At 39.5% G+C, this 14,703-nt stretch overlaps 1 protein-coding gene across 18 annotated transcripts in view; it reads right to left on the minus strand.

Annotated features, from left to right (window-relative positions):
• The window catches only part of PARD3 (par-3 family cell polarity regulator), a 461,106-nt gene that overhangs the window by 112,653 nt on the left and 333,750 nt on the right, over nt 1-14,703 (minus strand). For 12 of the 18 annotated variants that reach the window (XM_030008342.2, XM_030008341.2, XM_030008340.2 and 9 more), the window contains one exon: nt 7,203-7,313. The exons of 4 other annotated variants lie outside the window; for them this stretch is intronic. In XM_030008342.2, the coding sequence (XP_029864202.1) occupies nt 7,203-7,313 (111 nt within the window). Of the gene's footprint in view, nt 1-5,264; nt 5,338-7,202; nt 7,314-8,421; nt 10,163-14,703 lie in introns of those variants that run through there. 2 more of the 18 variants (XR_003922618.1, XM_030008344.2) reach the window with 2 other exon arrangements.

The following is a 14,703-nucleotide window of genomic DNA, read 5'->3' on the forward strand; positions in this document are numbered from 1 at the left end:
TTGACAAGCAGACCCCATCTCAAAATAAGTGAGAATGAGAAACACATTGCTCTGGTTTTCTGATTCACAGAGGAATTTCTTCCCTCCTCTCTTATGGGCTGGGACGGGGGATGGAAGTTTTATTGGAAAAGATTTTACACAAGTCACTTTAGAAAATATTTATATTCTGAATGTTTGCAGTAATAACGGATGTAGAGGTAATAATTCTTGTGAAAGCTGTTAAGTGGCATCAAAATACAGCAGCAGCAAAGCTAAACCTGAACCTTTGAGTTATTTTAAAGACACAGATAACATTTAGGCTATGTAAGAAACAAAAATGCTCTCCGTATCACAGTAGGTTGTCTTTTTTCCTAAAAGTAAGATGAAACTGCTTGATGAAAATATTTTGCTTAAGGGGAAAAAAGTTGGGGTTTTCCAATAAAAATATTATGGTCTCTCTGGGAAATCTGGAAAGACACCAAGAGTGTCCTGCTGTTCAGCCCCCTACTCCATCTGATACTTTAACAGTTCCAGATGGCCTTTACTACAGGATGACCTCCTCTCTATTCTTTTATTATGACCTTTGGGTCACAAATTATCTATAGGATGCTGCTGTCATTCTGTAAGGCACTGTTGTACTCTTTCATCTAAAGAATAAAGATGCTTAACATTAAAACTCATCTTTGTTAGGCTGACCTTCCAATGATGATCAAAACAGACAGTTATTCGAATCAATGTCAGTGCTGGAGAAAATATGTTTCATTTGTTGCAACACTGACATTAAGAAACTAAGGCATAGTTTTAAATCACATCACTTTTGCAATTCTACTTGGCTAGAGAGCATAGCATGTTATACTCATTTAAAATATCAAACATATTGCTGTAATGGGTTTGATTAGTTACATTGATGTGGTGGGTTTGTTTTTTTAATTTATCGATGTGGTTTTCATGTAAACTTTGTTGATAGGAGGTAATAAAACTTTACGTAGGTTTTATTAATTATTTGTCTTTCTCTGTCATCATAAATGGAACACACTGAACTTGCATAGGAAAATATAATAAATAGTGCCAATGTACTAAATAAAGTAATAAGGTTAATTTCTTTCCTGCTGTCAGTAAATTCATGTTAGCAGTCTCTCGTCAGCTTGACATCAATTAATGATTTTAATTCCAGACTCTTGTCACAGTACTCACCACCCTTTCGTCTAATTAAAATGGATGATGCATGATGAAGGGAAAACACAAGACTTCTGTTCTTGTTGTAACATTTCTATTCATTAGTATACTTTTACAACAAAGGGCTTGTGGCTTTAATGGTACTAGAGAAAGATGAAGAGAAGTTTATTATATGTTGGAGATAAAGACCCTTATACTCTTAGGAAACATATAATACAGGAAGCATTTTATGGAATGACCGAATCCTTCAGGAAAAAAACATCAATGTTATTTTAACTACTAATGAACAGACAGAACGGTTCACTCTAAATTTAGGAAAAATCATTATGCGAACAACACCCACTGAAATCATAGCCTTGTTTACATTCACACAAAAAATGCTGTCAGCCTACTGATTGATCTCCGAAAGTAACGGCAAATCTGCCGATACAGAGACGAACGCCTGATCCACCTCCTCCGGGCAGCGCCGAGATCCCCAGCCATCTCTCTCTCCCGCTCTTTCTGCCACGCTCTGGCAGCTGCACCAGCATCGCCTCCTACCTCCACCCACCGAAAGCACCTCCCCAGCCCCCGTTAGAAACAGCGTTTTCCCCCAGCAAGGTGTTACGACTCGCTCTGCCCTACAAAGGCCTGTTGAGGTTTCCAGCCCGGAGCACCGCTCCGGGGCGACATCCCCGCTCCGGGGCCGGCGCCCGGCGGAGCCCAGCCGGCGGCCGCGCCGCGGCCGTGCCGGGAGCTCCCCCTCCCGGCCCCGCGGCCCCCCCCGACGCCGGCACTGGGGACATTTGCACAGAGGTGGGTAACAGCAACAGCGGAATTATGGACATTTAATTGCCTCTGTAACCTAAAGAACAAAAGGTTATGTTTTCCAAAATAGAAAGGGGGACGGACGGACGACGACACACCAGCGAGGAAGTGGGTTTCTTTTCCAGATGAGAACTATACATGTGTGGTGTTCTACGAAGCACAGTATTGCTCTGCCATGCGTTAATTGTCATCCAGCAAGTATAGCAGAGGCTGGAGCTGTACGGCTGTGTTTTCAGAGCAGAGGAAGCCCCTGGCTCCAAGAGCCCCCATCTGACTGCTCCGTCATCCTCCCAGCATTTCTGGAGCATCTGTCATAGCGCTTCCACCAGCACAGCTCTTTAATTCTCTTCCAAAAGGTTTCTCCTTATCTCCTCAAGACTGATCCTCGCGACACGGGTGTTTAAGCACCTGATTTTGCATCCGTTTCAGTGGAAGTTGAGGAATAATACAATACTAAGATTAACACACTTTTATGGTAACCCAGAGATTCATAGAACATTAGTGAATCTCTTAAGTCAGTGTATTAACCACACGGAGAAAATATCCTGTAGACTCTTCTTTCAAGAGGAGGAAGTGCCTCTAGAGGCGGATTAAAGCATAAGCACTATTCGCCCATAGCTGGGATCACATACTCTGAATCATGAGATTACATTAGAATCGCAACTTTCATCTTTTAAGTATTATCTAGCAGTGAACCATGCCAGATACAGCTGAATTCCTTGAAAACTTCACAAAGAAGTATGCTTATTTCATTCCTCCGTTATCTACTACCCGGGTACAAAGAGTAAAGTTGCTTGGGTTGGGGAGCACTCGGTTTGCTAGAGGAAGTCAGTTCAAGGCTGAAGACGGGGCCGGCACGCGTGGCCTTGTGAGGCCAGTGTCAAGAACTGCATGTGCCCGAGCTGAAGAAGGGCAGAACACAAGCAAAGGTTTTTGATTTGCTGAAGATTTATTTTGTGATGAACACAGAGCTGCAGGGGTGGGGAGGGGGGGGGGGGGAAACCAACCCAACAACAAAAAAGAAATCCAAGGAAAAATCCAAGGGTGAAAGAGGGAGAGACGAAGGTATCAGAACCTGCTGTTAGAGGGATGTCTCTCTCCAGCAAGGGCCACCAATAAAAACCAGAAGACAAAAGCAGTAGGTTTTCTGAACAGTTCTGTCTTCATTCCTAAGAAAGAGACTATACTACAGGGTCTTGAAGAAGTCAGAAAACATTTCAGGGCAATCAGGTTGCAGGATACCAATGGACACATTGGCTAGGTATTGAGAAAACCCTATCCTGGGAGCCCCTCAAAGACCAGACATAGAGAATTTCTAAAGTGGAAAGGTCTGTGGGCTTCCAAAGGTTTAGATCCAGTAGCACAGCAGAAGGTGACTATCCAGGAAAACTAACTGGGTTGTAACACTAATTCCTCTTGGTCACTGACAAAAGTTTCAAAATCTGGTTTTAAGTCTATTCTACATAGCAATGCCTGTGTAAGACTGTAAGTAGTTTGAAGCATCTCTGAAGGCTCAAGATAGTCCATGCATCTCCAGTCTGTAAAATCCAAGACATTACTCTTAGGAAGATGGGCCAACCACAGGTGCATCAGGAGACGCTGGAATTGATAGAAGACCTTCTATAAGAAAACCAAGAAGGGCCCAAGGCTGTTTTCTCAGTCCGTCCGAGTGAATGTAGCATCTCAGTGGCACCCAGTTTTACTAGTCCAGTGATGGATGAGATGACAGCATGGCAAAGAGGGGCTCCAAGTTAGCATATATATAAAACAGCTGTGATCTGGCACAGGAATAGAACTGAATCCAGGTCTTATTCAACTTCCTCAAGACTCTGCAGTATAGTCTCTTTCTTAGGAGTCACAAGACCAAGTTCAAAAAACCTATGGCTTAGTTTTGCCTTAAGGTTTTGATTGGTGCCTTTGCTGGGGAGAAGCACCCTTTCTAACAGTACACCAGAGCCCATCTGCATTTTCAGATCAGTGCTTAGCAGATACTCGAGGATAATGCAAGCAGACTTCTTTTTCTGGAGTAAACCAGTGTTAAAGAATAGTGACACGGGGACAATGTCCTACAGCCTTGGATGAACTGTTAATCCAATATTTGGAAAATTTACAAATAGCAAGCATTTTACAGCAATTTTGGCAAGACTGGTGGGTCGTCTCCTCAGATGATGCTCCTAATTGTTCCAGTATTCTATTTCATTGAAAGCTGCCTGTATTTTCAACTAGGTAATTTCATTTTCTGCTCGAAAGTACTTTAAGATTATCAGTAAACACATACCACATACAGCTTAAGAGATATGCTCCTTAATAAGAAATTATTATTAATAATATGTTTATAAAAGGCAATTTTATTCATCTTAATCATGGTAAATTGAAGAGCATTAATTTGCTTATTTGTCTCATAATCAATATGAACACTACTTTTAAGATTTTAAAGAAAATACTGTTGTAAGCACAATACTATTAAAATTATCAAGTCAAGGCATAATAATTCCATAAAATTGTGGGCATGATTGATTTTTTAATGGACCGTTCACTTGTTCTCTGACCCCCTAAGGATTTTTGCTCCTAGCCTCTCATACATAGTAAATTCATTAAATCCAACCTATTTCCCCAAAGTATTGCATCATTATAGAGGTATGTAGTATCAAATACCAAGTAAAATAGAGCAAGTGAATTGTACTGCTAAAAACATCAAGGAGGGAAAAAACCCACAGAAAACAAAGTTAAAATAGCAGCCATTATGAAACAACACTGACAGTAATATTTTACTCGGTCTCCTAGTAAGCATTTTGAGGGATTGTTCAGTTAATTGCAAGAGTACTCTTCATTAATAGCATGTATCTAACATCATTATTTTACAGGATCAAAAGGAAACTCTCTGCAATCTAACTGCAAAAATATTTAGTCTCTGTGGACCAAATCAACATCTGAATTTTTCAGAAACATAAGGAAGGACCTCACACATTTGGTTGCTATTTTATTGTCTTTTATTAGTTGTACATGCCACTACCCCAAAAAACTTGCATTCTCTTATAGACATAACACAAAGGAAAGTAAATACACAGTTAGGGAAAGAGAGTAATGGGAGGAGGAGGACCCGTGTTACGATAACATCAAGCTGTTATGAAGTTCTGGCACATGCATTTTCTGCAGTTTCAGTGAACACATAAAATTGTTTTTATGACATACGAGGAGTGAGATTCCAGGAAAGATTCAAATTGGTTAGCACAACTTGATGGACAGGGATTAGGAATTTGCTCCATGCATTGGGGGCTATACAAATAATTTCATAGTTCTACCTTGGTACCCAGCGTGACTATTGCAACCTCTCTTACATCACCACATGGACAGTCTATACTCTCACCATTCTTACTGAGAGACACAGAGAGACACAGAGAGACAAAGAGAGAGAACGGAGAGAGAGAACATGTTACTAACTCAAACCTCAAGTCTTTCTTCTTTGAATAAATGTATATGGCTGATTTTCTGGGGACCTAAGGTTACTAACAAACCCTCTGTGCTGGGCAAGCTCAAGTTCAGCAGAGCGTGACAAGCCAGTTAAGCCAGGGGTCAGCGCTGCGCATGTGTGGCTAACCTCCCCCCTGCCCTGAGCTGGCTGGAGCGATGGAGGCAGCTTTCAATGGCTCCGCACCCCTGGCATGACTTTATCCACAAAGTGGCTAGTCTGACCACGAATAAAGGGAAGTTGATTGCACAAACACCCTCATATCCAAAGTCACTTATTTCCTTCAGTTCCAGTATTCCCCTTTACCATTTAATCTGAAAGCACATTACTCTTAAAAACAGGAACAAATTTAATGACCCTCCTTCACTTTTGTTAAAAGAGAAAATAAAAACCAGACAGGTAAAAAACAACAAAGCACTGTGATCCAGCCACCCTCTACTGTCAGAATGGATGGAGAAAGACATGAATAAATTTTTTTTACATCAATTTATGCTAGTATATCTGTTAAAGAGTAAAAGAATTCCCATAATATAATCCAAACAGATGGTCACAAATGATAAAGTTTCTGCAGTTTAACAACTTACTGCTGATCTTCATTAACTAATAAATATATACTCTTAGCCTGCCTTAACTGTAACGTAAATCGCTCAACCCTAAAAGAACTGAAAGCAAACCATTTTAGGTTTTACTGAGGAGACTGCACAAGAGTTACTGTGGCTCTGCTGTTCCAGTGAGCTGCTCGAGTGATGAAGCCATCATTTATAAACTTCTGTTCTTACATACAGAAGACCAAGGTGCATAGAGATGATGGTTAAAGGGATCATTAGGACTAACTAGTCATACCTCCTGTACAAGGACAACATTTCCCTCCATAATTCCTGCATCAATCCTCAATTTATGGCTGAGCTATAGCATAATTTTTAGATAAATCTTTCCAATTCGTAGTTCACTTTCACTGCTAAATGTGTCTGAACCTATTTACCATTCCGCATTCAAACTTTGTAACCCTTTAAAGTTTGTCTCCTTACTGAAGAGACGTCTACTCAAAAAGGTCTTCTCTCCACACACATTCCCGAATACTAGTTAATTTATGACCTAAGCTTTCCAAGATTTTGACTAAATTGATATAAGAGATACCAGAGTCTAGGCCCCAAATATCTAGGGCTACAAGAGACAGGATGAAAAGTAGATTGGAAATACTGAGAAGAGCACATGACATATATATTACATAGGTTTTTAATGTTAAGGGGAGCTGACAAGGAAAAATAGAGGTACTCACCACTCATTTTTACAATTAGCAGTTTAATATACATATCATTCCATAAACAGACTGCATGACACATAAATAGACTGAACTCCAGTGACAAATATACTGGTAAGTATAATTTTTAGTTTTTTTCTAAATATATCAATGAAAAAAGTAGATATGCAAGACTTTGAAGAAAAATACAAAACATACTTCATTCTATATAAATATTTGTTTTCTGAAAATGTCAATAAAATCAGTTGTAGAATATATAGAGAAAACATTTCATTTTATTACTTCAGTCTCCTCAATAAGGAAAGGAGCTCTGGGTCTATAAAAGATGCTTAATGCAGCCAAAGAAGCTGTTGATACTAATGTCCAAAATAAATCCAGCTTTGTCTTGTTATTTAAAATATATAAACATATCAACATTTGGGAAATTTCATCAGTGAAAATTGAACTTCAGTTATTTAATTTAAAAAACAAACTCTCTCTATCAAGGTTTAAGCAAATACTGAAGTCTACCTCTCCTGTTCTTGCTTCATTCGTATTCTCTCCTCTTCTGAAGTAAGAGCTTCCTGCACTTTTATTTTACCAGTTTTCTCACTCTTGTCATCTTTGCGATGTTTGCCAAACCTGTTAATAACACACAAAAAAAGAATCTAACTTGTGAAATGAACAAAACTGTATTTTCCTTTTCCTATGACAAAGAGAGTCTTCCAAGAAGGGCTGCTTGGAAATCAGGAAGGGAAAGTGCAAAGACCTCAGAATGTCAGTATTTACTATTTTCAGGCTGCTTTCAGGGTTTTTTGCACAGGTTTTTTTTTTTTATTTTATTTTTATTTCACTCCTCTTAAAAGTTTATAGAATTCCTCACTAAAGAACAGAACAAACCAAAAAAAAAAAAAAAAATAGGACCACATTCCTTTTTTTCTGCCAGGATTTTGGGGTCACTATTCTTAAATACATAGTCAAACAATGTTTTAGAAATTACTGAACACTATAACTGCCAAAGAACGCAACTCAAGTTTACATTAAGTGAAGGCTTTCACGTATGAACTGCAAGAGACACAGCGCTGTATGTCTGACAGCTGCCCAGAGCACAGTACCACCCTTCACACCTGCCCCACAGAGCAGTTTCACCACACGGTGGATGCCATCCAAAAATGTAAATTTGTTCTTTTTCAGCACCAAGTTTTTTTTTAAACTTATTACTTGTGACTCTTTTCCCCCAAGGGTGTTCCAGTGCAAGGAGGGTGAGTGGAGAGATAGAGCTGGCTGGGCTGTCCCAGACAGAGTGGGATGCTGCCAACCCAGTGTTTGCCCTCTTCACGTCTCCTCTTCGCCTCTACTGGCTACATTTCAAGTATTTTAGCTTTCTTCCATATTTGCACATTCTACTGTTTTCTTTTAAACTTTCAGGGAGAGCACAGGTTGGCATTTGAGATACTCAGTTATTATTAGGACAAAACTGCATGTATTTCTTATTTCTTAGATATTTCAGACCTACTCTGAAAGGAATGACTTGTATAGAGGGAACTAGACAAACACTTAAATATAGCCATTAAATACATCTAAAGTTTAGATGTCAATTTTCTATTTAAGGCAGAAGGGATAACACACATCTATTAAACAGTATCTTATTACAATACATACCTATTAAACATGGGATCATTTATCATACCAAAAGAAATAACAATTTTACTTTTTTTTAATCAAACTCTTAGATGAGAGCAGCCTGACACTTGTGGCACTTCACACTCAGGTTCACATCAAAAGTAAAATGAAAGCACTGAAACATGCTAAGTCCAGCAATGGTGCAGACAGGACACCCTGAATGCTCACAAACAGCAAAATAAAACACAGACTTCTTCTGACCCATGAATGTAAACTGTTTAAAACATTTAGAGTCTACCAGGCATTGATAATATTTTCCTTTTTGCTCCTGTTGATTCTAGTACAAAGCCATTGTTTAGGGTGAAGATGTACTACACAGCAAACCTGCAGAATGATTACTTTCTGGCCACTCAGTCAAGAGATATTATTATACCGCGTAATCATGTTTATGGCTCTTAGGGCAGCTGTTTAAAAACACAACACAAAAATACAGCATAGGACCATGTGCAAAAACTTTAAAGTGTGTGGCTGTTCTCCACAGTTCCCAGATTGCTCATTTCCAAAGTAATTCAGGCATCTGAAAACTAAAACTCCATTAATAATCATCTGAAAAGGGAAAGGCAGAGGACATGATAGCATTAAGAAACACAAAATAGGACATAACGTCTCTGATTTTATAATGTTACATGTAAAACTGACATACTTAAATTCAGTGACTAGAAACACCAGCATGTATCTTTTAAAACATCCACCTATTTATTAGAGAGTAGTCAAAACCATTATACAAAACATTTACATATATGACACAAGAGATTCAAATCAAGTTCTGGATGTCGTAAGAGAACTGTTAATTTAAAATAGCCCTAAATCCTCTAGCCAAGAGAGGAGTTTTGGCAGAAAAACAGTGGAACTGAGCCATTTCACCCTGATACACAGAAAGTGCTGGGGGTGGCAGGGGTCTGACTGACGGAACACACAGAGCTGCGAGGAGACATACAACATATGTGGTACTGTAGCACAGCATCTCTGGGATGCCAGCGTTTGCTTCTGTCTCTTGTCCTTCCTTGACCCATTCAAAATGTCAGGCAAAGCAAAGGAACCAAATTCTGGAGCAGCCAGTTTATTTTTGAAAAAAGAACTAGTGGTTAAAAAAAAAAAGAAAAAAATAGATAAAATTGAATTAGTTAGTACCCATTAGGTTTTGGCAGCAAAACAGAATTTCTACCACCATAAATCAATTCATTGCAAGTATGAACAGAAATATATTGAAATCAATACCTTATTAAAAAAAATAAAGTACACAGGAAATTTTTAATAATCCTTGTAAGCAATCTAGTAAATGTCTGGTCAGGCTGCATGATTGTGGGGAGAGTATTTCTAACATTGGCATGTAACGCAAACCTAGCAAAAATCGATGGTTTGAGTTTCCAGATCCAACTGCCCAAGTCCAGAACACACCACGCTTGTCCTGCGTTTCAACAGAGGCAGAGGTAGGTTTACCACACAGGCAGCACTCGGAGCAGCAGGAGGGTTCAATTTGCTTTGACTCATGAGCAAGCTGTGGCAACAACCCTTCTTCTCTTTCAGGGTTTTCTTCCCATCATCGGGGAATGAGCGTTCCTTCTGCCCTCGGGGACCATCCTGATAGTCTCCAGAAGACATCTCTGGTCCTTTGCCAGGCATTTCAAAGGGTGGCCATATTGTTCCCACTCTGACCGGAGACTTTCCAGTGCCCATCTCTGACAAGCTCTGTGGTCATCCCGGCAGTGGACAGCCTGGCAGAGTATGAACCACGGTGGTCTTGCAAAGTTGCCTTCTCTGGACTTTGTCACCCGCAGAAGTGATATATCTGCCATAATCACCACTGCCTGTAACAAGTTCAGCAACATTAACTGCACTGTCCCTATACTCGAACCCAGAATAATCAACGCCATCCTCCCCCCTCCCTGATTGTGGCTTCATGTTTTTAACACCATCACCTGCACAGATAGCATCTCCATGATACTCTTAAGTCATGGAGCTGCAGAACAGTTTGGAAACACTCTGCCCTAAATGAGTCTGGCTCTGAACAAGTCTGCATACTTTTAGCAAGACCTCTGTGCAAAAATATTTACAAGTTCAAGATTTCTCTTCTCCACCGAGATCGCAAGTCTAACGGCATCTCTGTTAAGCTTCAGGTTACAATAGTAGAAGTAACAGAAACACAAAGGAAAAACATTTTCCAGGCTCCACCAAGCACTTGAGAAAGGTGCTTAAAAGAACTGCGATGGGGATACATATATACACACCCCCGCACCCTTTTATTTCTGTAGGGGCAGTCAATACTCCCCACTCCAAACATCATTCAAAGGTTTTGGTAAGATTACTCTGGCTAACAATAACTGTGTTTGCTACTTATTTCTATTAAAAGTGTTTGCTCCATGAAGTATGATTTATAGTCAAAATGAAACCCACAGCCCAAATCAGCATCTTCTCCACCAAATTTATAACAGACATTTATAAATTATTTAACGTTCACATTCAAGCCAAGTTTAACTACAGAAGAGCAACCCCCAGCAATACTAAGGCACACTATTAAAGTGAGCTGTTAACACTCCCTCAACTGTACTGTGGTGACCACACTGGTGTCAAGCTATTCAAAATCACCACTCCTAATTTCCTCAGGTAGATGTTTCCTACTCTGCTTCATTAATATTAAGTAAAACAAGACACTTAGAAATAAAAATGAGAGTATTGAGACCACTGAAATTCAAGCAGTCTATGCCATATCCTTTGAAAACACCAAATGCACGTCCCACAGCCACCTGCACCATCTTCATAGCTGGTGGTAAAGCCCTTCCCTGCTGCTTGCTCTCCAGTGGCCCTTGTGTAGTTCTGTGAGTCAAAAGAAGCAAAGCGTGGGTCAGGTCCCCAGAATTATTCCAGGTATTTAAAACACCCCAATTTGAATGCATCAGCCCAGTGACAAGATCTGGCTTAACTCTGTAAAAGTTTCACCTTCTTAAATGTGCAAGTGCTATAATCCCTGACTTGCCCCACGAACATTAATGTGTGTGACGCCTTCCCTGCAACCCACCAGCATTTGCACCATTGTGAAGCTTCTTTACTGCTCAGGTAGTCAAAAGGAAGGGAAGATGGAATGAGGATGTATGTCCCATACATGACCCATGGCAACTTTGGAACCTTACTGCTGCCAATACTGTTTCTTCCATAATGCATATATTGAATGTCCTAGCACACCCATGTAATGATAAGAACCTAAGGCTGGAAACTCCCAAAGTGCAATTGTTAACGATATCTCCTGTGTAGAATAGCAATCACCATCCATTTGTCCTGTGTCAGAGAGACTCTAGACTCTTGCAAGGACATGGCCTTGAGGATACTGCCAAGTGATTTGATCCCAGCCCTCGCTGCTCACTTCACAGACGCAGATGCTGTTCTCCACTGCACGCAGGTGGTTAGCGAGTGCCTGAAGCACCTGGAGATTTACAGGCACTTGTCTGAACCTGTGATGGTCTCATTCTCATTGCTGTGAGGCTGGCTGCTGGGATACTTGTTGCAGTTCTTACAAATGCAAATGAAATGACAACTTTCCTTCTGAAGCAGACATGAGAACTCCACCGCTCAGGATCTGTGCACAGCAATGCTCCTTGCATGAGTGAAAAGGAGGAGAGCGTTTAAAAAGAAAGGTAAGAACTACCATTGGAATTAAAAAACAAAACAGTGCAGAAAAGGAGCATCTGTGACACTGATGTTCAGACAGTCCTGGGAATCTAATTTCAAGCTCCTGTCATTTGCTAAATTCAGTGCCAACAATTTGACTGTGAGCTACAAAAGCCCCACCTAAATCAGTGCACAAGATACCAATCCACAGACACAAGCTACCGCATGATGTGCAGCAAAATTGCATACACTACTGCCTCACAAAGTTAACATAGTAATGATGAAAAAAGTTCTGATGCTAAAGCTTGAGCTACACCAGATACTGTGGAGCACCTGCAGCCATAGCAGCACAACACTGACCCGTGGCCACCGCTTCCCCCAGTCTGAATTCTTTGAGGAAAAGCACAGAATATTATTACTCATGGTGGAAAATAAAGAGCAAAAGGAAAGTGCATATTTTCCTCCAAACCCCAAATAATAAAAAAATTACTTTTCTGTTCATAAACATATTCTTCCATAGACATAGCTTAATACTTCTTTGAGGACACATACTGTATGATTATAGAATGATCTCTTTATAATAGCAACAACATTTATAAATACAGGAACACTACCTCATGTAACAGCTAGTTTATTCAGTAGCTCTCTCATCTAAACCCTGTTATAAAAAGTATAGCTAAAAAGTAGTTTAATTTTATTTTGTAACTGCATAAGCAAAAGCTTCAAGAAAAAAACTTCTATGACCAATTGAAATACAGGTTGTAAATTAAAACTACCCTGTCTATCCAAGAGTGTGAGAAATTGATGAAAGAGAGCAGCTGAAATCTTGTTCACTCTAATTGCCAAGATACTCCAGGGTTCTACTTAATTTATAGCTTCTTAATTCTCCTTCTACATTAAGGGTTAGAGAAAGTTTCAAGATAAGTGTAAATGCTCAAAGTCATATTCACAGATCCACAGACTTAATCCGCAAATTCAGCCAACAATAGCAATCACAGTAAGTGAAGAAATTAAAAAATGTAAGAGGACCTAGAATATAACAGCCAAGTCACATCAGAGGGAAGGCCCATCCTCAGACCCTGTGATACTAGTTTGTCACATTATTATTAATAAAAAGATGACAACACAGACCTATACGCCTGAAGCTTGACCCTCAAATAGGAAATCCCATGAACCCTGGATAATCTAATCAAACTCAAATGCATACCCAAACCTCTCTGTCAGTCCCTAGCTGGCTTACTTTCAAGCTTACTTGCTTGAATGACTGTCACCAACTAGGAGGTGGCCTAATCCATAGCCTATCACACTCAACAGAGAGGCACTGACTAGCAAGTGCCATCAGTGGCTTTGGGCCAATGCATCAGAGCAACTAAACAGTGCAAGACTCAACAGAGAAGACAGTGTAGCAGAACATGTAAAGAACAAGCTCAAGCTACAACATGATGCCATATATATAAAATATGTGAAATGTATACAAAATACACATGTAGACATAAAGAACATGTAAATGATTTTGCATAAATAATTATATAGACAGAAAAATGAAGAAAGGAGGATGTATGAGTGGTAGCAACAGACATTCCACATTTACTACTCATCTCAAAAATAACTTTAGTTTAAAAGAATATATATCAGCATCCTTGATATAACAAAAATAATATACATATAATCTCCTAAATGGATTTTACTCTGATGCGTTACTGATGAGATCATTGTCGTCTGCCAAATCATCCACATATTTCATTAGAATAAAGAGCTATAGAAGAAACATGCATTAGTTGATTAATGAAAAAACACAAAAATTGATTGAGACAGTTCAGTAGCATTATGTTCCTTAATAGAAAAAAGACCATCATTAAAAATTAACAAATGGTAAGTGTCTTGAGCTATTCTATCAGTGCTTTCTGTCTTCACGGCATGCTCTTTTCCCCGTAGTAGCAAACAGTATTCACACACGCACACAATCTAACGCTACTCAAAGGATTTCGCAATGATTTCTGTAATCTTTTTTCACCCTGCTGTATCAGCAAAACCATAAGATTCATATTGCAAAAGATTATTGTGACACACAAAAACATTCTGTTGCTAAAAAAAAATTAATAAGCATAAACAAGGATTCAACATAGCGCACAAACAAAAATCACGCTGGTTAGTGATGACTTGAGGGTTTACAAGCCTTCTTTTTGAAGCAAAATTGTACAAGTGCTATTTTTAAAAATATGCTTGTAACTGCAAACATTTACATATTTGCAACGGATTTCTACAAATAGCCAGTTATCACATCTAATCAAATTAGTAGATCAAATTCTACTTATTAGGAGGGAATGGAATGACTGCTGGAGTGACTCAGCAGCAGCACTATCCTGAGATGATACAGCAGCACTGTCATACAGGCATCAGGAGCAAGGCACCTTGATGTAGGAGCTTGTGGCCATAGTTAAAATGGACACTTATAACTTTTCATTTTCCACGGGTTTCCTTGCCGATGTTAAAACTGATAAAGCAGCAATCCTTCTGGTGCAACATTGAGCAGAAGACCCCTGCCAGGAGGGTTCCTGGAGAACTCTGCTGTCCCAAACCAAGAAAGGCACATTACAAAAAGACATAGGTAACTCATGAAAATGTAGAATACCTCTGAAAAGGTACACTTGTACCTCTTCAAAGTAATGAAGGTTGCCTTCAAGCAATAAAGAAACTCACATGCTCAGCCAGGAACACAGATATTTAAAGCAGGAGAACCGAAGAG

The sequence above is a fragment of the Aquila chrysaetos genome, chromosome 3, assembly GCF_900496995.4.
Source record: "Aquila chrysaetos chrysaetos chromosome 3, bAquChr1.4, whole genome shotgun sequence".
Lineage (NCBI taxonomy): Eukaryota > Metazoa > Chordata > Aves > Accipitriformes > Accipitridae > Aquila > Aquila chrysaetos.